The sequence below is a fragment of the Podarcis muralis genome, chromosome 13 (genome assembly GCF_964188315.1).
Source record: "Podarcis muralis chromosome 13, rPodMur119.hap1.1, whole genome shotgun sequence".
Taxonomy (NCBI): domain Eukaryota; kingdom Metazoa; phylum Chordata; class Lepidosauria; order Squamata; family Lacertidae; genus Podarcis; species Podarcis muralis.
In genome coordinates, this window is record NC_135667.1 from 39,593,321 (window position 1) to 39,619,147 (window position 25,827).

At 45.8% G+C, this 25,827-nt stretch overlaps 1 protein-coding gene across 2 annotated transcripts in view; it reads right to left on the minus strand.

Moving 5' to 3' along the window:
- The window catches only part of ACLY (ATP citrate lyase), a 60,198-nt gene extending 37,410 nt beyond the window's left edge, over window positions 1–22,788 (minus strand). For both annotated transcript variants that reach the window (XM_028701703.2, XM_028701702.2), the window contains exons 1-5: window positions 22,634–22,788; window positions 7,810–7,974; window positions 2,723–2,845; window positions 1,825–1,887; window positions 1,290–1,480 (exon numbers count right to left, since the gene is read on the minus strand). In XM_028701703.2, the coding sequence (XP_028557536.1) occupies window positions 1,290–1,480; window positions 1,825–1,887; window positions 2,723–2,845; window positions 7,810–7,968 (536 nt within the window). In that variant the 5' untranslated portion in view covers window positions 7,969–7,974; window positions 22,634–22,788. The remainder of the gene's footprint in view (window positions 1–1,289; window positions 1,481–1,824; window positions 1,888–2,722; window positions 2,846–7,809; window positions 7,975–22,633) is intronic.
- Between the last annotated feature and the right edge of the window lie 3,039 nt (window positions 22,789–25,827).

A 25,827-nucleotide genomic window follows, 5' to 3' on the forward strand; every position in this document is an offset into this window, starting at 1 on the left:
CCCTTTAAACTAAAGCTGGCCCAGAAGCATTTTCCAAACCCTTCCCAGGAACCTCTGCCTACCATGTACAATGGTACCCTGGTTTGCAACCGTTTTGGATTACAACCACGTCAAACCCGGAAGTGCATGTCCCTTTTTTTGAATTACAACCCTTTTTTTATTAAAGCCCCTCCCCCTTTTTTGGGAGGCCGCATTGGTGAAAGTGCGGCTTGGGTTACAACCTGTTTTGGTTTACAACCGGACCTCCGGAACGGATTATGGTCATAAACCAGGGTACCACTGTAAAAGCAAAACAGAAGGCACCTTTTGGATGACTTCGAAACAAAGCTCTTCTCAGGAGTAGGGCTGGTTCTCAACACTGTGCTATAAGGTAAAGGTAAAGGTACCCCTGCCCGTACGGGCCAGTCTTGACAGACTCTGGGGTTGTGCGCCCATCTCACTCAAGAGGCCGGGGGCCAGCGCTGTCCGGAGACACTTCCGGGTCACGTGGCCAGCGTGACAAAACTGCATCTGGCGAGCCAGCGCAGCACACAGAAACGCCGTTTACCTTCCCGCTAGTAAGCGGTCCCTATTTATCTACTTGCACTTTGACGTGCTTTCGAACTGCTAGGTTGGCAGGCGCTGGGACCGAACAACGGGAGCGCACCCCGCCGCGGGGATTCGAACCGCCGACCTTTCGATCAGCAAGCCCTAGGCGCTGAGGCTTTTACCCACAGCGCCACCCGCGTCCCTACACTGTGCTATATGAGCAGCTAAATACCATGATGTGCTGATATACCACAACGTCTGGAATGTATCTCGTCTGCTTCTTGTTCCCCCAAGTTAGGGGAGGTAGAAACAGCAGCAGGGATGCATCGCCCAGCCCTAGTGAGCGAGGCCAGATGCCTCCCCGGGTCTTGCGCAAACGAGGAGTGTCGGTCCTTCGTTAAACTGCTCAGATGGGGGATGGGAAGCCTTCCACCACCACCCCCAGCTGAGAAAGCCCCTATACTGCTCACGAGTGGCAAGGGGCTTCCTCAAGGGCACAGGCAGATGGAGTCCAAGAAGGTGCTCACCGAAACCTCAGGATCTGCCTGCCTGAGCCTTTTTCATCCGCAGGCAACTAGAGCTGGTGCGATCTGAACACCATACAAGTTTCGGACAACTTATCAATATATCGCCCAGCTCTACTCGGGGGTGGGGTGGGGAGCTGGGGTACCTAGCCTGCACGGTCATGTAAAACACGTCTGTCCATAACCCACAATTAACATTTTAATATATGTATAAAAAGAGCAAGATTTCAGAATTACTCTCTCTTGTTCGGCGGGGCATGTGCCAGTAGATGCTTCTTGACGCTGGGCTCGTCCAACTTCTCGTCCACGCGCACCAGCAGCTTCTGAGCCTTAGTGTCAACATCCCCCACATCCACACCGCCCTCGTGGTAGAACAGCACGTAGTCTCCCTCGCGGGCTGCGTAAATGCACACGTAGAATTCCTCCGCCTGTGGATTTGAGACACAGGGATGGTAAAGGTTTTACCAGACCAAAGAGCGGCAGAGCTTTTTGCATTTTCGGAACCAACAGAAGTATATGAAGGAGAACATGGGCAGGCTGAGAGCTTCCAATACCCCTCCCTGCAACAGTGTTCATTACCTCAAGACGAGCTTATTCAATTTCTCTGCCAAGGTTTTCAAAATTCTTTGGTTTGATTAATAAAAGCCACTCCGTGGGGAAAAGGGTCCTGGAGGAAAGGAGCTGCAACCTTTATGATGCAAGACTAAAGCTGTGCTCCCGCAATAACTGTTATCCGTGCAAATCTCCGCTTGCGCGTACAAATAAAACTAACCTGTTTGTGTGGAACGAAAGGCTCTATCAAGAAGTTCTTTAGGATGCCCTTAGCTTTAGCAATCTGTGGAAAATGAGAAACAAACATACTCTGGATGAGAAGCCCCATCCAAATATCAAAAACAAAAGGTATTATTCACCCCTGCATTATGAAGTGCTACATTCTCACAAAATTATTATTATTTCCCTGCCCCTCACCCTAAGTTCCCAGGGTGGGCTACCACATTTAGGCACAATACTAAAAACAGTTTAAAATAACTTTAAATTACATAAATAAAAAGGTAAAGGTACCCCTGCCCGTACGGGCCAGTCTTGACAGACTCTAGGGTTGTGCGCCCATCTCACTCTAGAGGCCAGGGGCCAGCGCTGTCCGGAGACACTTCCGGGTCACGTGGCCAGCGTGACATCGCTGCTCTGGCGAGCCAGAGCCGCACACGGAAACGCCGTTTACCTTCCTGCTAGAAAGCGGTCCCTATTTATCTACTTGCACTCGAAGGTGCTTTCGAACTGCTAGGCTGGCAGGCGCTGGGACCGAGCAACGGGAGCGCACCCCGCCGCGGGGATTCGAACCGCCGACCTTTCGATCGGCAAGCCCTAGGCGCTGAGGCTTTTACCCACAGCGCCATAAGGGGGTCTTAAAAAGATGCACCTCAAAGGCCAGGGTAAAGAGGTGTGTCTTCAGCATTCGCCAGAAGCTATATTAATAAAGGTGCCTCAGTTCCACAACTTAGTGGGCTGCCACGGAAAATGCCTTCTTTTAAGGTCATAAATTAATCTTGTCGCTTTTTATTTGCTTCATTAATATCCTGCCCGTCCTCAAAAGGAAGCTTATGGCAGCATTTCATCTTGACAACAACTCGGTTAAGCAGGTGGGGCAGAGATATAATGGCAACACTCACTGTGGTTTCATGTCCGAGACGAGGCTTCAGCCAGGCCTTCACCTGTTCCAGGTCAAGATTCACCCCCACCAAGCCAAGTTTGCCACGCCGTTTTATCAGCTGATCAGGCTTCACCACGAGACGCTGGGATTTGGAAAAAAGGAAAACCAAAAGTGGAAAACTAGCCTTACGGGTGATAAATGAAAAACTTGCAAACAACTTGCCAGTTTCCGAGAAGGGCGAGGCCTAGTTTAGGTGCTTGTACGCTCTCCATGCAAAGAGGTCACATAGCAGAAATAGCAAAGAAACCGGCACAGCTAAGATCATAGATAAATGTTGCTTCCTGGAAGCAATCTGTGCACATTTTTAGCACAAGAAAGCAGACACAACTGTGAGGCATTGCTCTCTCCTCACGGCTTAATAATAATAATAATAATAATAATAATAATAATAATAATAATAATACTTTTATTTATACCCCACCCTCCCCAGCCAGAACCGGGCTTAGGACGGCTAACACCAGTAAAATTACAATAAAAATATAATGGGGGGGGGGGGAACCAATTTAAAATACGGATTAAAATACAATTTAAAATGCAGCCTCATTTTAATAGTAGCCCATAAATCAAAACCGTAAGGGGAGGGAAACATAAGGGTCAGACTGAGTCCAAACCAAAAGCCAGGCGGAACAGCTCTGTCTTGCAGGCCCTGCGGAAAGATGTCAAGTCCCGCAGGGCCCTGGTCTCTTGTGACAGAGCTTTCCGCCAAGTCGGGGCCAGTACTGAAAAGGCCCTGGCCCTCGTTGAGACCAATCTAACCACCTTGCGACCTGGGACCTCCAAAGTGTTGTCACTAGTGGACCTTGAGGTCCTCCGCGGGGCATACCAGGAGAGGCGGTCCCGTAGGTACGAGGGTCCTGGGCCGCATAGGGCTAGGACAGTTGGCTGACAAAATATTCAAAAATCATTCCTTCTTTTTAAAATTAGAAAGAGGACAAAACTATTGTGATCATCGGCAGCTTCGATTCCTTACCCTAGTTACAGAAACAAATCAAGTTAGCTGTTAATATTAACACGTTAACAAGCCTGGATAGCTCAGTTGGTTAGAGCAGGCATCCCCAAAGTCGGCCCTCCAGATGTTTTTGGGACTACAATTCCCATCATCCTTGACCACTGGTCCTGTTATCTAGGGATGATAGGAGTTGTAGTCCCAAAACATCTGGAGGGCTGAGTTTGGGGGTGCCTGGGTTAGAGCGTGGTGCTGAAAACGCCATGGTTGCAGGTTTGATCCCCTTATTATGGGGCAGCTGCATATTCCTGCATTACGGGGGGGGGGGGAGGGGTTTGGACTAGATGATCTTCCGGCTTCCTTCTAACTCTACAATTCTATGATTCACAGTATTTGACCAGCCAGCTGACAAGTGTGGCCAGTTGCATGTTTGGGGTGCAAACATTAACTGGCACAGAATCTTAGGTCCTCTGTGTCACCTGCTTGGGAAGTTTTAGGGCCTCGCCCCAGTTTTTAACTGTGCAAGGAGACATCCTGTCCCCGGTTCCTTTCTATAGCTTGATCTCCTGGCTGCCATCCAGTTTAATCACATTTAGCCAAACACAGATCTGCCACACAGTCCCATTTTTCTCTCTGATGGAAGGCAGCTGTACTGCTGGCTAATTAAATACCCTGCACTTAGTTATGTGAGTCAGTGGCTGGCATGCCTCAGCAAGGAGAATATAGTTTTCCGTGAGCTTTGCCGGAAGGCAGCAAGGGCTCCGGGTGGCTTTCTGAATTAATTCAAGGATTAATAGGATCCTCAAAGCAGGAGCTGGAAGAAATATTTTTGGATCCTTACAGGCTGGCATGAGTGTTTCGGCTTGCGGTTATGTTAGGGCACTCGCTCCTCTGTGGTGAGTGGAATTACTTACAGCTGACCAGACAGGGAAGTGGAACAAGCACCAATGCATTTGAGGGGAGGCAATTTAAGATAGTTAAAGCTATAGTTTTCCAGTACAGTGGTACCTCGGGTTACAGACTCTGCTAACCCAGAAATAGTACCTCGGGTTAAGAAGTTTGCTTCAGGATGAGAACAGAAATCGTGCTCCGGTGGTGCGACCACAGCAGGAGGCCCCATTAGCTAAAGTGGTGCTTCAGGTTAAGAGCAGTTTCAGATTAAGAACGGACCTCCGGAACGAATTAAGTACTTAACCCGAGGTACCACTGTAGTAATGTACGGAAGTGAGAGATGGACCACAAAGAAGGCTGATTGCCGAAGAACTGATGCTTTTGAATTATGGTGCTGGAGGAGACTCTTGAGAGTCCCATGGACTGCAAGGAGATCAAACCTCTCCATTCTGAAGGAAATCAGCCCTGAGTGCTCACTGGAAGGATAGATCCTGAAGCTGAGGCTCCAATACTCTGGCCACCTCATGAGAAGAGAAGACTCCCTGGAAAAGACCCTGATGTTGGGAAAGATTGAGGGCACAAGGAGAAGGGGGCGACAGAGGACGAGATGGTTGGACAGTGTTCTTGAAGCTACCAGCATGAGTTTGACCAAACTGCGGGAGAAAGGAGTGCCTGGCGTGCTCTGGTCATGGGGTCACGAAGAGTCGGACACGACTAAACAACAACAATTCAAGATAAATGTCTCCCTGAGAATTTACATTACTTTTCCTAAGTCGTGGTGAAGTGTGCAGGGCATAGCACCTTCGACTCGTGGCTGATGAAAGCTCAGTTCAGCCCTTTTCCTCCTCCTTCATCACTAGCTTCTTATGACCGAAAGCAAATTGGTGTGATTTAAAATGGGGCTGGAGAATCTTCACATGTGGCCCTGCGGGCCTTTTTGTTTGGCCCTCAAGACTCTTCCCCTGGATGAACACACCTTTCTCTGGTCCTGTATCACATTCCAGATGTTTTTGCCTGACTGCAATGTCCCCTTGAATCCTTACAATGCCTCTTGCTTGTCTGTAATGAGGACGGGTGGTGGTGGGGGAGGTCTGTGTATATAGAAACCAACCTCCTGTACGAAAGCAAACGTTTCCATGTGCTGGTTCATGCACTTTTGGCTTTGGCCCTGCCAGCCACCGTTATGTGGCCCTGGAAGGATCCTCAGAAGGAGATGTCACCCTCAGACTGAAAAAAACATTCCCAATCCCTGCATTAAAAGGAAAGGTGGGACGTGCATTAATTCTTTAGCAAAAGGTGGACTGTGTTGACCGAGAGTCATGGGAAGTCTGAACTTGACCGCTGGAGTTCTATCTATACGGCCTAGGACCCTCGTACCTACGGGACCGCCTCTCCTGGTATGTCCCACAGAGAAATTTACGGTCTGCAAATAAAAACATCTTGAAGATCCCAGGCCACAGAGAGGCTAGGCTGGCCTCAACTAGAGCCAGGGCTTTCTCGGCTGCGGCTCCAATCTGGTGGAACGCTCTGTCACAAGAGACCAGGGCCCTGCAGGACCTGACATCTTTCCGCAGGGCCAGCAAGACAGAGCTGTTCCACCAGGCCTTTGATCAGGGCACAGCCTGACCCCCTCCTCTGGCAATCTGCACAGAATGTTGCTTAATGGTTGCCATTAATTTGATTTTAATTAATTTTATAATGAATGTTTTTAGAATGTTGGATTATTTTGATTGTTGTTAGCCGCCCTGAGCCCAGCTTCGGCTGGGAAGGGCGGGATATAAATAAAAATTTATTATTATTTATTATTATTATCCATCTCTTCCCGGACCATCTGCATTTTAAATTATATTTTAACCCGTATTTTAATTAACTGGGGTTTTTTTCTTTCCTATTATGTGTTATTGTAATTTTATTGGTGTTAGCCGCCCTGAGCCCGGTTCTGGCCGGGGAGGGCGGGGTATAAATAAAAAAAAAAACTATTATGTCAATGTCTGGAGGCGGTTGGAGGATGGATGGCAGCTAACGGATTGAGATTGAATCCTGACAAGACAGAAGTACTGTTCTTGGGGGGCAGGGGGCGGGCTGGTGTGGAGGACTCCCTGATCCTGAATGGGGTAACTGTGCCCCTGAAGGACCAGGTGTGCAGCCTGGGAGACATTTTGGACTCACAGCTGTCCATGGAGGCGCAGGTTAATTCTGTGTCCAGGGCAGCTGTTTACAGCTCCATCTGGTATGCAGCTGAGACCCTACCTGCCCACAGACTGTCTTGCCAGAGTGGCGCATGCTCTGGTTATTTCCCGCTTGGACTACTGCAATGCGCTCTACGTGGGGACACCTTTGAAGGTGACTCGGAAACTGCATTTAATCCAGAATGTGGCAGCTAGACTGGTGACTGGGAGTGGCCGCCGAGACCATATAACACCGGTCCTGAAAGATCTTCATTGGCTCCCAGTACGTTTACGAGCACAATTCAAAGTGTTGGTGCTGACCTTAAAAGCCCTAAACGGCCTTGGTCCTGTATACCTGAAGGAGCATCTCCTCTCACATCATTCAGCCCGGACACTGAGGTCCAGCGCCAAGGGTCTTCTAGCGGTTCCCTCACTTCAAGAAGTGAGGCTACAGGGAACCAGGCAGAGGGCCTTCTCGGTAGTGGAGCCTGCCCTGTGAAACGCCCTTCCAGCAGATGTCAAGGCAATAAACAACTATTTTACTTTTAAAAGACAACTGTTTAGGGAAGTTTTTAACGTCTGATGCTGTATTGTTTTTAATATTCAGTTGGAAGCCGCCCAGAGTGGATGGGGAAACCCAGCCAGAGGGGTGGGGTGTAAATAATAAATTATTATTATTGTTGTTATTGTTGTTATTATTATTATTATCATCATAATCTTTTATAACCGAGAGCCTAAGAAACCAAGGGTCTATTTCAGCACGAAGGCAAGCATGACGAATGCCAGCACATACGGGGACCAAACGCTTCTTGCCCATGGGCAAAAGGTTTAGCCTGTTTTGGAGAGCTCCTCTTCCTCAAACATGTTAGAGTGGCTGGAGTCCTTTATGTAAGCGTTCCCAATGCCCATGAACTTTCAGCTGTATACATTCCATTGTCTGCACAACAAGGAGGCTTAAAAGCATTTTGTTTTGGGCATGTATAACTTCTTTTTTGCTTTGTGGGTTGGTGGGGAACAACAACTACAGCCGGTTCTGCTCACCTCAGTCAAGAGCCAGGGGTGATCTTGGATTAGCCGATCCCAGTCGGTATCAGGAGTCACTCTGGCATATCTGAAGCGGTTCTGGATGGCTGAGGACGTGCAGATGTATTTGTACAAGAATTCCTTCCCCGTCTGCTCCGAAATTGCTTTGGCGGACATGGCTACCTAATGCAAACGTTTAAAAAAAAAAGGGATACACCTAGGTCAGTGATTTTATTTTATTTTTATTTTTTAAATTTTTATTGGAATTTTATTTACAACATAATATAAACCCCCAATACACAAATCCACCCTCGTTAAATGTGAACATAACATACAACAATACAAACAACCAAATAAAAGACTTCCTTTATCCTGTATCTGGCCTCCTTATTTGCTTCTTATAAACTGTTTCCTTTATGAATAATTATTAAGATTTTTCTAATTATAACTTAAATATCCACAAAGTCTCCTGCAGACATTAATCAAAACAAGTCCAGGGATGTATTTTAGGGCACTGTTTTGTGGAGTATTCTCTGCATTTTCCCCATGCTTTTTGAAACTCTTGTCTAGTGTGATCTCTAAATTACATTCTAGGATTTACATTTTTCATCAGAACCTTTTAAAATCACTGACCCACTAGATCACACTAGGTCAGTGATTTTTAAAGGTTCTGATGAAGAATGTAAATCCTAGAATGTAAATTAATACAGCCTTTGATCTGGAGGTACTGAGAGATTAGTGCTGTGTTAAATAAGAGCTTCTGTCCTCCAAGGCAGAAATGACTGCCTTTTTTCCAAATTCAAGGTCACACCCACAACTTAAAGCACATGGGCTTCCCCAAAGAATCCTGGGTACTGCAGTTTATCCCTTACTGAGTCTTACTTCCCAGCGCTCTTAATAAACTACAATTCCCAGGATTCTTTGGGGGGAAGCCATGTAATTTAAATGTATAGTGCAAATGTTACCCAGTCTGAATTTTCAGTCCCACTGTGGTTTTTTGGCTTTTGGTGAGCCGACTCTGTGTCAATAACCAAGTCGAGACCAAATAAAGCTTTTCAAAAAGAATATGGAAGTTCAAAAGCATTTGACCGTGCTCTCAACCCATTAGTCCCAGAAACGTACAAAAATGTATAATATTTTGAACTTGTCTTCCGGGGAAGGAATTTATTTTTAAAAAGGCATTAACAAAACCACTCACCAGGGTTACTATGGTGACAGGGTCGCCCCTGCTCCAGCAGACGAATTAGGTAATAGTGGGGCTTTATGTTTTACTATTGCCTATTATTATTATTAGCCCGAATTCAAAAGGAGATAGAGGAAGTCAAGGCAGTTACTTCTGTTCAAGTGATTGTCCCTATGCTAACTGGAGCAAGCAGAGAAGCCAGATTAAAGCAGGGTTGAGGGAATAAAGGAAAGAGCTTAATAATCACTTTTGATCTACAACCTTTGAAGTCTCTAAGAAATGTTGGGAGATAGCAGGGAAGCGAAGAACTTAAAAAAAGCAAAAAGTAAAGGTGTGAGGAGGCTGGGTACTTCTTTCCCTTTCTTTGATTTGGTTCCTACTTCAGACAATGGGTTTTAACTGGCAACGCTTCTTTGCAATATGGTTTGCTAAAAGTTATGCTGTCACGGCCAGATCCCATTGTTGCGCAATCAAAGCCGAATCCTGAAACACCTCAGCCAGCGGGTCTTCAGCACAAGACTGGATTCCCAAGCAATTGTGTGGTACTCAAACCCACAGCCTTTGGAAACAGAAAGGAAGCCCATTGGCGGAATTGTATTTAAGTTGCCTGGGAGTCCAGTGTGCTGCACTTTGTGACAAAGAGCAAAACTTAAAGAGTTTTTTAATGGATGCTGAAACAAACCCCTAATCCATGGGTCAGCAAACTTTTTCAGCAGGGGGCCGGTCCACTGTCCCTGAGATTTTGTGGGGGGCTGGACTATATTTTTTGGGGGGGGGGGGTGAACAAATTCCTATGCCCCACAAATAACCCAGAGATGCATTTTAAATAAAAGGACACTTTCTACTCATGTAAAAACACACTGATTCCCGGACCATCCGCAGGCCAGATTTATAAGGCGATTGGGCCAGATCCAGCCCCTGGGCCTTAGTTTGCCTACCCATGCTCTAATCCACTGCCACTCCCACTCAAAATACGGAGAAGGAGACCTCATTTAGACAATTCTGTACTTTAGGCTATTCCTTCATAGCAAATCAGATGCTGTTACCAATCTTATCTCTAACATCCAGGTTTACTTGTTTTACAAGAGCTAGAAAATACTCTCCTTTCAGGCAAACATTTTTGTAAATGGTAGGCTTTAGGGAAAAGGGTGATCCCCCCCCCCCCTTAAGATCTTTCCCATTGCTCCATGAAACATGTTTTGCAAATTAGTACCTTCCTTGAGAATGTGGATGGACTGGTGGGGGGCAGGGGGACAAGATACCTTGCAAAATAAATCTGGCGAAAGGAATGAATTCTGCAGATACTCCTCCTTCACATTTAAAGGCAGCTACAGCCTTCACCATGGGTAGGCAAACTAAGGCCCAGGGGCCGGATCCGGCCCAATCGCCTTCTAAATCCAGCCCACAGACAGTCCGGGAATCAGCATGTTATTACATGAGTAGAATGTGTCCTTTTATTTTAAATGCATCTCTGGGTTATTTGTGGGGCATAGGAATTCATTCATATTTTCCCCCCCAAATATAGTCCGGTCCCCCACAAGGTCTGAGGGACAGTGGACCAGCCCCCTGCTGAAAAAGTTTGCTGACCCCTGGCCTTCACGTTTCTGTATCACCCGTCATCCCAAACATCCGAGGCCATGTATAATTCTACAGTGGTAGCTACCTCGGGTTAGGGGACGCGGGTGGCGCTGTGGGTAAAAGCCTCAGCGCCTAGGGCTTGCCGATCGAAAGGTCGGCGGTTCGAATCCCCGCGGCGGGGTGCGCTCCCGTTGCTCGGTCCCAGCGCCTGCCAACCTAGCAGTTCGAAAGCACCCCCAGGTGCAAGTAGATAAATAGGGAACGCTTACTGGCGGGAAGGTAAACGGCGTTTCCGTGTGCTGCGCTGGTGCTGGCTCGCCAGATGCAGCTTTGTCACGCTGGCCACGTGACCCGGAAGTGTCTCCGGACAGCGCTGGCCCCTGGCCTCTTAAGTGAGATGGGCGCACAACCCCAGAGTCTGTCAAGACTGGCCCGTATGGGCAGGGGTACCTTTACCTTTTTACCTCGGGTTAAGAACTTAATTTGTTCTGGAGGTCCGTTCTTAACCTGAAACTGTTCTTAACCTGAAGCACCACTTTAGCTAATGGGGCCTCCCGCTGCTGTTGCGCCACCGGAGCACGATTTCTGTTCTCATCCAGAAGCAAAGTTCTTAACCCGAGGTACTATTTCTGGGTTAGCAGAGTCTGTAACCTGAAGCGTCTGTAACCTGAGGTACCACTGAACTAACTAGAAGCAAATTTTAAGAGACAAAGGCATCCACCCAAAGTTCTCTCCTTTCCATTTTCAAGCCTGAAGACATCACAATCTCAGCACTGCAGGAGAGCATTACGGACACAATTACACACAAGCAATCAGGCTGATGAGGGTGCTGATTGAAGAGCCTTTATCAACAGAGAAATTTGGAGGATGCTGGGGAGGAAAAATAGAAACTGAAGAGACCGGCAGGGCGCTTTTGTGAAAGTGTTGTTTCGCTTTGCTTTTTCCCTCCTTTCCAGCCACATTTCAGGAAGAAAAACAATCCCCAAAGCTTGGTCCACAAGAGAATTCCTAGCTGCGCTGTGAGAAATTAAATAATTCAAGATGCCTATAATTCCAAACCCCCATCCTGTTGGATCTCTGCAGAGAAAGGCTTGCTTGCATCGTAATTCTCCTCTAAAAAGGGAGCAAGCTCAGAGGAGCAATACAAGTAGAATAACAGCAAGAAGGCTCCATTGGAAAGGCAAGGAAATTATTAAGTTTTTCACACTGCAGGAGAAAGCTTTTGCAGTGCATGAAAGCGAAGTGTCCCCTGCCCACCAGAAGTTGGGAATCACCTGGTAGAGCTTTCTTGGTAGAGTGGTTTTCTTGGATAATAAATCCGAGAAATCTCGCAATTTAACATGCCCAGACAAACCCAATGAAGGCTGTCAATTGCTTATGCATGTAACCGGCAACAGATAATCAATTATCTTTGCTCCAAGGGAAGACGGTGTGTACACACACAAAGACAGCTTTGGATCTCAGAGCACAGAGTTGTACATGGGGAGAATAAAGAAATGATCGACTCCTCTCGACAGTGAGAACATGAGAAAATAGGATCCTGCTCACCCCTTGCTTAGTTGACGGACGATTGTTATGCTGAACAGCATGCAATATGACTTGAAGGAGGCAGACAGACAAGGACACACAGTATTTTAATTCACACAGCGCAGCAAAAAGGCAGAAATCAGACCAACTCTTCTTCCCCTGCCTTTGAGATCAGCTACAGACGCCCTGCCACTAATGCACTAATGCAGTTAAAACGAGAGAGATCACGAGTCAATCAGACATCCTCAAGTGTTGGGTTGGAATAACGACAGGCGAGTAGCGAGCGTCATGTGGGAGGCACCTCTCGAGCAAATCTCGAGGACTCTCTTTTATTGAATATTACATGCATTGCCACAGGTGCGCTTGTTGCTGATTGGTTAACACAAGTACAAAGTAACTTGTTGCTGATTGGTTAATACAAGTACAAAGTAAAGGTTACATATAGGCATTAATCACTAATAGATTAAAGGCTGGGAAAGGGAGCACAGAACTAGACAGGCATGAAAACCTCCTAATTAAAGTATAACCAATGATTAATATATTAAGACTTAAGCAATTACCTTCCAATAGATGTGGTCAACTAAGCATTAAGAACAGGTCAAAAATGTGGACTGAACATTCTGGGATGATGAGGGAATGTCTCAGTATTGGAGTGTCTCAGTATTGGAACGGTGTGTGTAGCATCATGTGCAGAAACAAAGCTTGGCAGCGAGGCTTCCCATCATGCCACAATCATGTGCAGAAGCAAATGTGTAGAGGCAAATATTCCTATACTCAAGCTACATCTTTCCTTTGCTGTGAAATGTGCTGGTGCAGAGTCACTTCCACAGCACCTGGGCCACCAAGCTAGCTGAAAAGTCAACACAGCCACGAACGGTCCTGCTATCCTTCCCTTTCTTAAATGGGACATCCACACATGGACACATCCAGCATCCCTAGTCACACTGAGCTCTCTGCTGAAAGCCACAGTTGCACTCTCTCAACAGCACCCAAATGTGGCAGGGAGGACAATCAAAGCACTTGTTTCTCCAACAGGCCCAGGGCCAGCTTTTGCATGGATGCATTTTGGAGCCATAACTAAAAGAAACCCCATCAAGATGCCAGGATGAAAACAGACCCAAGCACATGAAGCAAATCCACCCTTAACTGAGCATTTAAGATAAAGGCTGGTGTTGTATTGTTATTCCCAAAGGAGCCCAGAATAAACCCACAATAAGCATGCATTTACAGAAGCCCCATTAGGGGATTTAAAGATCATGAGTTTGGGGGCAGAAGAGATGGAGACATTAGAAGTGGGAGGCTGGTATGCACACGGGTCCTACACATTGTGTCCTCACACATTCTTTGAACACCTGAACAGGGCTAGAGAGTCCTTAAGATTTCTAAAAGAGTTCCAAGATACTGCCTGCCCCCCAGCCAAGGGCTGCCATCTTTTTCTGGCAGCTAAAGGTTCCCCACACCCAGTGATGGCCAAACTTGGCCCTCCAGCTGTTTTGGGACTACAACTCCCATCATCCCTTGCTAACAGGACCAGTGGTCAGGGATGATGGGAACTGCCCTTTTGCCAGGGTAGGGAGAGAATGAATTGCACCCAGTTCCCTATTCTGGAAGACCTCCACCCACCACAAACACTTGCTACTTCTCATGGCGCTAAAAGAGACACAAGTCTCCATTTCGTTTTCAGGAGTAGGCATGAAAAACTTGCAAAGGATTCGTTTCCCCCCAGGAATGTTGCAAGAGACCTGCTTCTCAAAGGTCTTCTGTGAACGGAGGTCACATCAATCTTCCAGACGCTGTTGTCAAATAGCGCTCCGAATCTGACAGAAAAGGGCAGGGGAGCATGACAGGAAGAAGGGAGATCGGAGCAGTTCCAAAGAGCGTGACAAGGCAAGCAATTCCATACAAAGAACTCCAAGGACTGACCACTTTCCCCTCTAACTCCTACGCTGAATGGGGCCACACAGACCCCCAACCAAGGGGCCCTAACCAAAGATTACCCTTCTCGGGCAAGGTTCCCAAATATCAGAAACTGCTTTGGTCACCCTATATGATTTTCATGTCAGGACAGAGACAGGAAAAATGTGTCCCTGTTAACTCTCCTCAACTTCTCAGTGGCTTCTGAGACCATCAGTTGTAGTATCCTTCTGAAACGGCTGTCCAATTTAGGGCTGGCACTGCCCTGCAGTAATTCTGGTCCAATTTGGACGGTCGTTTCCAGAGGGTGATGTTTGGGCAGTGCTTTTCAGTCCTGTGGAGATGTCAAGGTAGGGATCCTCAGGGTTCAACGTTATCCCCTGTGCTGTTCAACATCTACATGAAACCACTGAGCGAGGTCATCCAGAGTTTTGGAATATGTCGTCAGCGTGCCACACAGCTCTGCTTCTCCTTTACATCTTCAGGTGTGTCTGAGGGTGTGCTGGGCAGTTGTCTTGCCTCGGTAATGGACTGGATGAGAGCGAACAAACTGAAGCCCAGCCCAAATAATATTGAGACACTGCCAGTGGACAGTTCCCTAGACCAGATGGATGGGCGGTTGCTTGCTCGTGATGGGGGTTACACTCCCTCTGAAGGAGCAGGTACCTAGCCTGGGGACACTTCTGGATCCCTTGCCATCACTCGAGTTGCCTTAGTGGCACAACATGCCTGCCCTCAGCTTTGGCTTCTGAGATTTTCCATGTCCCTACATCATGGGTAGGCAAACTAAGGCCCGGATCAGGCCCAATCGCCTTCTAAATCTGGCCCATGGACGGTCCAGGAATCAGTATTTTTACATGAGTAGAATGTGTCCTTTTATTTAAAATGCATCTCTGGGTTATTTGTGGGGCATAGGAATTCGTTCATTCCCCCCCCCCACAAAAAGACAGTCCGGCCCCCCACAAGGTCTGAGGGACAGTGTACCGGCCCCCTGCTGAAAAAGTTTGATGACCCCTGCCCTACACTCTTTGGTTACCAGCACAGGATCTTAAAATCTGCATAAGAAGCTTTCACAAAAGTATTTTTTTAATGTTTATAATTTTTATGAAATGTTCTGTTTTACAATTTAGAATATTTGTTTAAGCAACCTTAAAACGTCAATGACTTCCCTTCTTCTCTTTCCATGGTTCATTTCGCCTATCATAAATCCCTGCATATTTTACATAAACCAAAACATTCAGTATTCCATTATTACATTCATCAAAACTTGTGTACACTGTTGAATTTATCTTAATGCTGCCAACGTTTTCAAGTGTACACAATCCCACCCCCCCATATATTCAATAAACATTTTCCAATCTTCTTCAAATGTTTGTTCTTCTTGTTCCCTTATTCCAGGCTTCCTCAACCTCGGCCCTCCAGATGTTTTTGGCCTACAACTCCCATGATCCTAGCTAGCAGGACCAGTGGTCAGGGATGCTGGGAATTGTAGTCTCAAAACATCTGGAGGCCCGAGGTTGAGGAAGCCTGTGACTTATTCTGTATGTTAGGTCTGCAAGCTGCACATATTCCATCAGCTTACGTTGCCATTCTTCTTTGGTTGGGACCTCGCTCATTTTCCATCTTTGGGCTAACAAAACCTGGGCCGCAGTAGTAGCATACATAAATAACCTTTTTTAACACCTGGGAATTTCAGTCTAAATTATCCCCAACAAAAAGGACTCTGGATTGTTTTGGAAAAGTACTTTTAAACATTTTTTTTTTCCCAATTCATTATGAATTATTTCCCAGCACCCTTTTACAGGTTGCCACATTTCAGTTGCTTTCACAAAAGTCTTCATGCAAAACAGCCGTCTCAGTGTCTGCGTTTGCTGAGTAAACAAAGCATTGCTGTTGGCCTTGCATCTGCCATTTGCTTTTCTGTCTGCCTCTGACCAAATTTGTAACATTAATATGCGCCATCGCTCCACAGCATCGCTTCCCCACTGGCATCCATCAAAAAGGAGAACTTTTTTCTTTGGGGGGGGGAGGGGAGGGGGTTTGTAGAGAAGCGCAAACAGAAAACGTTCTAAGAGCAGATAAATAAAATGGAGGCACCGCTAGCAAAACACTTACGTGAGCTAAGTCATACAGGGGAGAGATGTTCGGTTTAGGTTCCCTGAAAGTGGGTCCAGAAATGACCATGCACTTCTATGGATTAAATGGGAAATGGACTGGAGGAATTGCTATTGTCCTCCTGCTCTCATAAATTAACATGCATCGTCACTCTGGGGCAATCTCCCCATTGGTGCTCAGCATACAATAAGGTTTTATTTTTAAAAGAAATAAAAAAAACAAATTAAAGCAAGAAGACAAAATGCCACATCAACCATAAATATTCAAAGCCTTCCTCAAGTAGCTGTCAAATGCACAGGAAGGACTACATATCCTTGTTCTGCTTGCCTGATCTCAGGCAGAACAGCTGCCATTCTCAACGGGGGTTTCGACTCCACAAAAAGGTGTACCAGCTGGCAAGTTGCCTTGTGCTAACAGACAGGAGGCCAGCTCAGCCAAAGCGTGGCTACGTCAGCAGCTGAGCTTCCTCCGTCACTTTTGCCCCTCTGCAAATACTGGGAACAGGATCTTGGCTTGCAAAAGGATTGGAATATTAAATATTGCCCAATACCTAATTGCCGAAACATTCCTTTCCCCGATGCAATTGAACATTTTCTCCCTAACAAACAAGGCAAGCCTTACAATAACCTTTCCTAGGCCCTACAGGTAGAGCCAATCAGTAGGTATAAGCCAGGTTTAGAAACAGTGTTAGGAACTCAAGATATACTGTATAAGCTAGGTGCCAAATGGCTCCTTAAACCATGGTTACAGTCGCCCAAATGGAATGTCTGGTTGCCATCTTGGGCCAGGTGGCTCTCAAGTCTTGGATTTTCAAACTATGAACTGGTTGTGATTGATACTCAGTTCAACACTGATAATGGCTGGTTCAGAAGACAACCTTGAGCTAAGTTAAGAGCTTGGAGAACTTAAAGAAGACAAGTCACTTGATCCCATTCCAACCTATTTTTCTTAATGGTGATACAGGCCATTCATAATGTAGGGCAGTGGGGTAGGGTAAATGAAGACAAACAACAACGATTAACTATAACATTGTTCCCTGCTCAGGCTGCACAGAAAAAAAGCATTTTTGTTCCTGAAATTCATTCTGACTGTGCAGATAAAACGTAACTGATAGAATTCTACAGGATGTGTGTGTGAAAACAGTCAAGAACCAATGATTCCCAGGCATGCACCTCCAGATAGTGGAGATGTCAGGCACTATCCTGGAGCCCATGCATATTCACTTAGTTGCAAGGGGCCAATAGCCAGGTGCAAAAGGTACCCGGCTAATTTTGAACAAGGGACACGGGTGGCGCTGTGGTCTAAACCACAGAGACTAGGGCTTGCCGATCAGAAGGTCGGCGGTTCGAATCCCCGCAACAGGGTGAGCTCCCGTTGCTCAGTCCCTGCTCCTGCCAACCTAGCAGTTCGCAGAACCTCCAATAAGCTCCTAAAGCTGTAATTCTATACACACATACCTGGGAGTAAGTCCCATTGAAGTCAACAGGACTTACTTCTAGGTAAACATGTACAGGATTGCCTGGCAAGGAACCACTAAGCGCCTGGGAATATAGCTTGAAAACCACTACTCTAGATCAGTGCCCATTCTACCTGATAGATGTAAGAGTTCCATCACACTAAAAATCTTGCAAGGTCTTTAAAATTATTGTTTGGACCAATAAATAATAAAAGTCATGACAAATACTACATTGTTTCTAGACTTACTGATGCATCTTGTAGTGCGGACTGATAATAAAAGGCAGGTAGGCACCTGCTTCATCCCAAAGTCCTGGACAGAGAATAGTAAATTTAACACACAAAAAGAAGGAGTGTCTTAAGAATTCTGGTTAAAGCACAGAAAATAATGCAAATGTTAAGAACTGCTCCATCCTCTACTGCCTTCACTCACAGTTCCCCCAGCATATAGACCATAATGGCCACCACCCAGCCGACCAAAACGGAAACACCCCATAAGAAACTAACCAGTTGTATTCAACAAGCTTGAGTCTGCAGTAACAGTTTAGCCAACACTGAGGAAGAAGGACAACACAGCTAACCTCAATTCCTATCCACTGTCTCCTGTATACAGATAAGGAGGGCAAAGCAAGAGATTAAGTGTCCATTGTTGCCCAAGACAAAGAAAGCATCAGACTTGGTATTCAGGAAGACTTTGTGTCTGTAATGTAAGAGCACTGCACCCATAAAAAGGGACTTGTTGCATCAGACCAAAAGCTCAAGCATCAAGCTGATAATATCAAGGTTGCAGGTTCAATCCCCATAAGAGACAGCTGCATATTCCTGCATTGCAGGGGGTTGGACTCTATGGTTCTACAATCCTGTTCTCACGGCCTATGGAAAGCCCGTAATGAGGGCATGAGGACTAAAGCACTTTCCCCAGCAACCGGTCTTCAGACGAGACAGTCCATAGCCATTGCAAGGGATCAGATATGAACCGATGCACAGGGCTCAATGCCCTAGCACCGATTAGCTATCCACACTGGTTCCTAACAGAACTTGCAGGGAAAGAAGTGTCGAAGTCCTTCCTCTTCTCTACCACCTAATCCCTTGACCTTAATTCTCCCGTTGGACAATTGGGGCGAAAGCACTGAAATGACACTGACCAAGCTGCTTAAGAAGCACAACAGATCACCACTGCTACACCATCGGACTGCAGAAGTATCCAGGTTTTTTAAAACTGTAATTTCTACAAGCGTGTGCCACCTACAGAAGGCAGGCAAACCGCAGACAGGGCTATGCAGCCCAGCCAACCCAAGTAATCTGCCCTCTTTGCTTTGTAAAGAAAGTTCAATGGGTACTTAACAGACAGGTCTCGTTCTGGATTAGCGGAGGATAGTGGGTGGGAAGGTGCCAGCCAAGGCACAAAAACATGATCAAGATCAGCTTTCCCCATTATTCACTCTGATTTATTAAAGAAGCCAACGCATGGCTTCAAGCAGGCTGAGTCTGTCATTTTTGTGCTTTCGTAACACAGGTCATACCTGAAATCTATGGGTGCAATCCGTCTTTGATTGGAGTCAGTGAAAGATGACATGGGGCGAGGGAGAGGGAAACCAACAAACGATGGATTTCAATGGAGCCTGCCTACATTCTTATTTTTTTCCCCATTTTAAAATAACACACATGTGTAAAGAGCTGCTCAGTTGCAGAGTTAAAATCCCTCATATCCGCACAGATCCCACAAACCTGTGAGTTAAAAGTGCATCTTTCATCTTGCTTACAACTCCAGCTAAGAAAATAAGCAGCACTTTGGGTTTGTGGGCTCTGGCTGGAACCAGTATCAGGCAGAATGTCTCAGAGCACGTTTTGTGCTTTTAAAAAATGGTGATGGGAAGGAATCGTTTATATAAAGTCTCAAAGCTTTTAACACCGGAATAGTCCCTCCAAACATCTCTATGGTCTGAAAACTGGAGCATTTAAATCAGAGGCTGGGAACCTGCAGTTCTCCAGATATTGCTTCCATCAGCCCCAGCTAACATGGCCAATGGTCATGGATGATGGGAGTTGTAGTCCAACAACATCAGGGCACCAGGTTCCCAGCCTCTGATTTGAATGAAACAGAGCATCTCTGAAAGCTCCCAATTCGCTGCTTAAAAGAAGGTCAAAACTGCACACTTACAAGAAAGCCTGGGTTGCAGTGTCGGACTTCATAACCTCATGGTTTCCTCCGGCCCCATCCCTGGGTTGCTTTGGCAAATGGGAAGATCAGATAAAAGTGGTGGGTCTCAGGGGGCCCAAACCCTGCATGTTTTACATGTCTCCTGACCTACCCACCCCACCCCCCATTTTGAAAATATTTTAATCTTGCTTATAAGGCAGTTGGGCATCCTCCAAAGCAGCATGCTGGTAAGACTCCCCCGCCCCCACCCCAGCCAGCTACCAACTTGTCCAGAAGGTCCTGTACAAATAAATTAGCACTTGCAAATGTGTGTCAGCAGCCTGGGCTTAAGCACTTAGCAGAAATCCTAGTGCCCCTTTGTTTCTACAACTACAAAACCTACCCACACACTTTAGTCCAGAACATCCTTCAAAGAACTCCTAATATCATTAATTATACACTCCGGTCCTCTTTCTACAGTAAAAGAAAACAATTCACTTAGAGATGTGAAATACTGATATATACCAAAAGAGAACCCAGACTTCTATGTTTTGACCAGCAGAGTTATCAGCTGTTTTTCTTGATTTCCCAGGTTTACATGTCAATATAACTTTGATGTCTCCGACATGATATACCAGAGGTCAGCTAAGTAAAATCTCAATAATATTTACCCTGAATTCTCTGTTTGGTACCTGCTTGTTTAGCCCACGTGAACTCCAACAGCAGAGGGTGGCATTGCTTCGATGGAGGCAAGATATTCATCATAGGGGCTCTGGAATATTTTGTTACCAATAACCTGCCCTTTAAATACCGTATTTTTTGCTTTATAAGACTCACTTTTTCCCTCCTAAAAAGTAAGGGGAAATGTGTGTGCGTCTTATGGAGCGAATGCAGGCTGCGCAGCTATCCCAGAAGCCAGAACAGCAAGAGGGATTGCTGCTTTCGCTGTGCAGCGATCCCTCTTGTTGTTCTGGCTTCTGAGCTTCAGAATATATTTTTTCTTGTTTTCCTCCTCCAAAAACTAGGTGCATCTTATGGTCTGGTGCGTCTTATAGAGCGAGAAATACAGTAAGCCTTCCAACTTTCTCAGACTGGATCACTGACCAATGTTCTTGCCTTTTTACTACACATAAACTCTTCCAGTAAAAAGAAAACAGTCTCTCGGGTCCTCTGAGATGGGGGTCACAATTAAGGGGAAAAGACCACATGTGGAAGATTCCGGGTTTAATTCCCAATGTCTCCAATTAAAAATGATCTGCCATCGCAGAGCTGTAAAAGGTATCTTGGCCCAAAACATTGGTGGACCAGTTACCAGCCAGAAGAGACAATACTAAGCCATTGTTTTGAGTCACCATGAGGCAGCTTCATATATCCTTAACAGCAAAAATAACATGAGCTCTCTCAGTGGGTAGTGAAATATGTGTTTGTTTGAGTTAAAGGTTCCTGTGTCTTATGCTCTCCATCATGTTGCTGTCTTATTCTTTTTTTAACATTTAGCTCATGCCAACATAACATTGTAGGACCTACAGAAAACTATCAAGAGAGAATATGATCTGCCCAGAGACAAAATGAAGTCAACAGCTGAGGCAAAAGACTTGACAAAAGTGTGGCAAGGCCAGGGGAGGAGATGGTGATGATGGTTTCTTAAACTTGCTAATCTCCTGTTACCCGATGAGCCAAAGGACTTACAACACCTTTCCTTACAAGTAATAACCATAGGAAGGATTTGATCACACCATACTGATTTCCCGGTTACATTTAGGATGGTAAGGTGAATTTAGCAAGAATGGCATTTCTATATCAAGGTATAAGATCTTTGTAGTTCAGCATCTTATTTCCCACAATGGTAGCTTTTTGGAAGCCCACAACAAGGGCACATTAAGCCCTCCTTTGTTCTGCTCCCAAACATCTCTGATGCAACACTGCCTGAGAATATGGACTCTGTTTTGGCTCTTAAGACTGATATCCAGTGCCAGGTTCAACTTCCACAAGATTTGTTAAGCCTTTTAAAAGCCATCTAAAGTTATCAACCATGACCACATGTTGTGACCAGGCATTCCGTAATTTCATTATGCCATGTGCAAGTACTTCCTTGTCTCTGACCTGAACCTGTGGCAGTCAGTTTCACTAGGTCATGCCTACATGCTAGCACTTATGAAAAGGAGGAAAGTCTCTCTCTTGATTCAACTTTCCATTCTTCCAAAACACACCTAAGCAGGTATCCCTTTCTCCCTCAACATGCCCATCGTTCAAAACTTCAGACCTTCCTTTCTCCACCCAAGTCTTGCCCCTTTGTCATCTTAATCCTATCAAGGGCTGATGGAACAAACGAGACCTCCAATGTTCTTGGCAATATTTCGCCCAAATAATTTGGCTGCAACCCCTCTGGGTGTGGGGGAGCAGACAATTCACTTCTATCCTGGCGCATAGATGTATTCTCGGGAAATAAAAACAGCGATGCACTTCTGGTGCTATGCACATGGAATGAAAGACTAGTTATTAAAATTGGGCCAAGTGCATTGTGCTTAAAAGAAAAAAAAGTTTAACAACCAAGATTTACACTCAATTTTAATGAGAAAACCGAGCAGGCATTCGCCCCGATGACTTTACAATCTAAAGCTAGCAATAGGTAAACTCACTGGGGTGAAGGGGCCCTGCTTTTCTCTAGCACCTCTTGCAGGGATGCTGGGGTGGGGGAAAAGTGATGGGTCCCTGGTCGTTCTCGAACAATGCTCCTCTAAAATCATTTCTTCCCCGCTCCCCTTGACAGCCCAGGAGATGCACTTATATAGATATATATTTACCCCCATTGCATCCATGCGGAGAACGAGGCGATGGAAATAAACAGATGCATTTATTCATTTGAGTTTGCATTATTATTATTATTATTATTATTATCATCATCATCATCAATGTCTCCCTCCTCTTACCTTTGCTGCAAAGTGCCTTGTCCTTCTTCCCTCCCCCGGGCCTTTCCCAACTTCGGAAGCTGCTGCTCCCCGCTGCCTGCTTTCTTGTCGGAGTCTTTCTCTCTCCCCTCGCTTCCCGTCGCCTTCCCCTCTTTTTGGCTCACTCCTCCTTCTCTGCCTCTTCTCATATGGCTAGATGCACTCCCGGCCCTGCCATTGGGCAGCATGGCCCCCACGTGCTGCTTGCCTGAGCGATGCCTGACTTCGCCCATTGGCTCACCGCCCGCGAGCTGAACACGGGATGCTTGGGGGACGGGGATGCGTGGCGAGGAGGTGTTGCAAAGGCTTCTGGGAGCTGTAGTTTTCTCTATCTGCCGGCTCCCACTTTCCTTACTGTAACTTAACAAGACGGGTGTTTCATACCCTCCAACTTTCCCCCGATGAAAATAGGGACGCCCCATTCCAGAATGATAATTTTACTGTACTATTTATACCCCACACATCTAACTGGGTTGCTCCAGCCACTCTGGGCAGCTTCCAACATATATAAAAACATAATAAAACATGAAACATTTTTGTAAAAACTTCCTTACACAGGATTGCCTTCAGACGGCAATAACCCTCCAACATTTCTCCAATGAAAAATAGTGACGTCCTAAGGAAAAGTGGGACATTCCAGGATCAAATCAGAAACCGGCTTCTCTAAATCAGAAATGTCCCTGGAAAACAGGGACACGTGAAGGGAGGCTAAGCAACCACATGTAAATTTTATTTAAAATATTGTAAATGGGTTACCATTGGCATAGGCAGGATTATGTTGTGGGGGCAAGACACCTGTCAACATCCTCCATCCAGGTCTGTCGAGCAGAACTGGAATGAAATGTCTCAAGAACAGTTCTAAATTACTGCCTTTTGACCCCAAGCGCTCAGAAAAATCTATCAAAATCTTCCCACAATTTCTACTTTTATTTAAGTATTTTTATTTATTTATTTGATTGGGGGAGGGCAGCCTGCCCTCCTGCCTCCCCTGAGGTTACACCCATGTGGGTTACTTTTAATTTTTTTTGTTAAAGTGAAATTATAATTTTTTAAAAAAAAGTGGAAACTGAATACTGGGGGTTGGACTAGATGACCCTCAGGGTCCCTTCCAACTCTACAACAAGGGTGGACTTGGTAATAGAGCACCCTGAGCAAGGACAAAATTTGGCTGCCCTCTCCCCCAGATATTTCTTATTTTTACAACAATTCCTTTTGGTACAGTTCCCCCCTAAGTTTACTTGTATATTTATCCATATAAATATAGGTTTTAAAATTATTATTATTATTTTACTTATATATTTACCCCTTTAAATATAGGTTTTTTAATTGCTGTTGTTATTTTGTACCCCCTTAGCTCCGTGCCCTGTGCAGCGGAACCACCCACACCACCCTACCACTCTGGTGCCGCTCTGCAATTTTATGATTCAAATGTATAATTATGTTTATAAAATGGGTCACTATAGGCTCATGCAGAAGCTAGAGTTCCTTGGAACATGTGGCAAGTCCCAGTACTTCTGAGAACATTTCCCCTTATCAGTTTATAATTTAGGCTGCAATTGTGCAGCATACAATTTCTGATTATTATTCATATATTTGTTTTATCTATGTATTTTATTCGTCAGATGGCGGGCACAGGGCCAGTCCCACCATTAGGAAGAGTGAGGCAGCTCTCAGGTGCAGCGGAAATTCTAGCCCACCATCAGTACAGGAGGTGCCATCTTGTCCTTTCGCCTCAGGCAGCAAAGTGTATTGGGCAACCACACAGTTATTGACTATAGGATGCCCAGGCCTAACACCCACCTGTTCCTTGGTGAAAACTTTATTCATCTCAGCCCAAACTTCCAATTTAAGACTCATCCACACTGCCTCTTATCCTGCTGTTCTCTTTAGTGAAAAGCCACTCTTTAGTGCTCAATCGGAACAATTGGCAATCTGGATTTCCAACTGAACACTAAAGAGGGGGTTTAAGGAGCAGGCAAGTGGAAGTGTGAACGAGCCCTTAGAAAACAGGTATCTAAAACAAATTTTGGAGGCTATGAGCACCACTGGAGACCCTCCAGCACAATAAGATTCGGTGGAAGCCCCAGTACACCAAACCAGAATGTCAGATACGCCACTGCCCAGGCAGAGGTGCTGGCAGAACAACTCAAGATATGCATGCTGGTGAAACAGGTTAAAAGGTGCAGAGTCACTGGCAGGGCATGAACTGCACTGGGGAAGATCACACATGCACCGTATCCTGTACCCCTTCAATTCAGAGTCCTGACACTTCAGTGGCACATCTTTATTTGAGACCAGGTGTTTATTTATTGAATTTATATACCGCCTTATACCCGGAGGTCTCAGGGCAGTTCACAGAAAAAATCACAACATATAAAATCAAAATAAAAACAATAACCCTATAACACGCCCCCCCCCAAAAGAGCTGCATTTTAAAAGGGCATGGGATGTCGGATCAGGTAAACTAAAGGCCTGGTTAAAAAGGAACGTTTTTGCCTGGCGCCCAAAGGTGTGTAATGAAGGCGCCAGGCGAACTTCCCTGGGGAGAGCATTCCACAGACAGGGAGCCACTGCAGAGAAGGCCCCGTTCTCGTGTTGCCACCCTCTGGACCTCTCAATGACGAGGTACACAAAGGAGGGCCTCAGAAGACGATCTCAGGGTCCGGGTAGGTTTCATATGGAAAGCGGCGGTCCATGAAGTATTGCGGTCCTGAGCGGTTTAACGGTATTGACTTTTATTTATTTAAACAATTCATATACCGCTGAACTACAATTGTTTCTAAATGGTTCACAAAGATACAATATATTTAAAAAGTGCAGGAAACTTCTCTCCCGCTGGCTTCCCTCCCATTCCCTTGCCCCTGGGAGCATGTGTGCATTTGTTTGTGTGCATTAGCCATCCCATTTTTTCAATAAATGGTGCCTACAAGGAAATTGGAAGGAATCCTTCTGTATGGATTTGATCCAGCAACACCCTGAGAACAAACAGTGTTCCTTTCCCTTGCTGCTGCTATTCCTGCTACCTGATTTTTATGTCTTCCTTGTATAGTATTGGGGCGGGGGGGGGGGAGTAACCTTTCTTACCCTTGGGTGTGGTTCAAACCAGCAATTTCCTGACCGTTGCTGCTTTAACAGCCTGTGGCTAGTTGTCTATATTTCTTGCATATTAGGGTGTG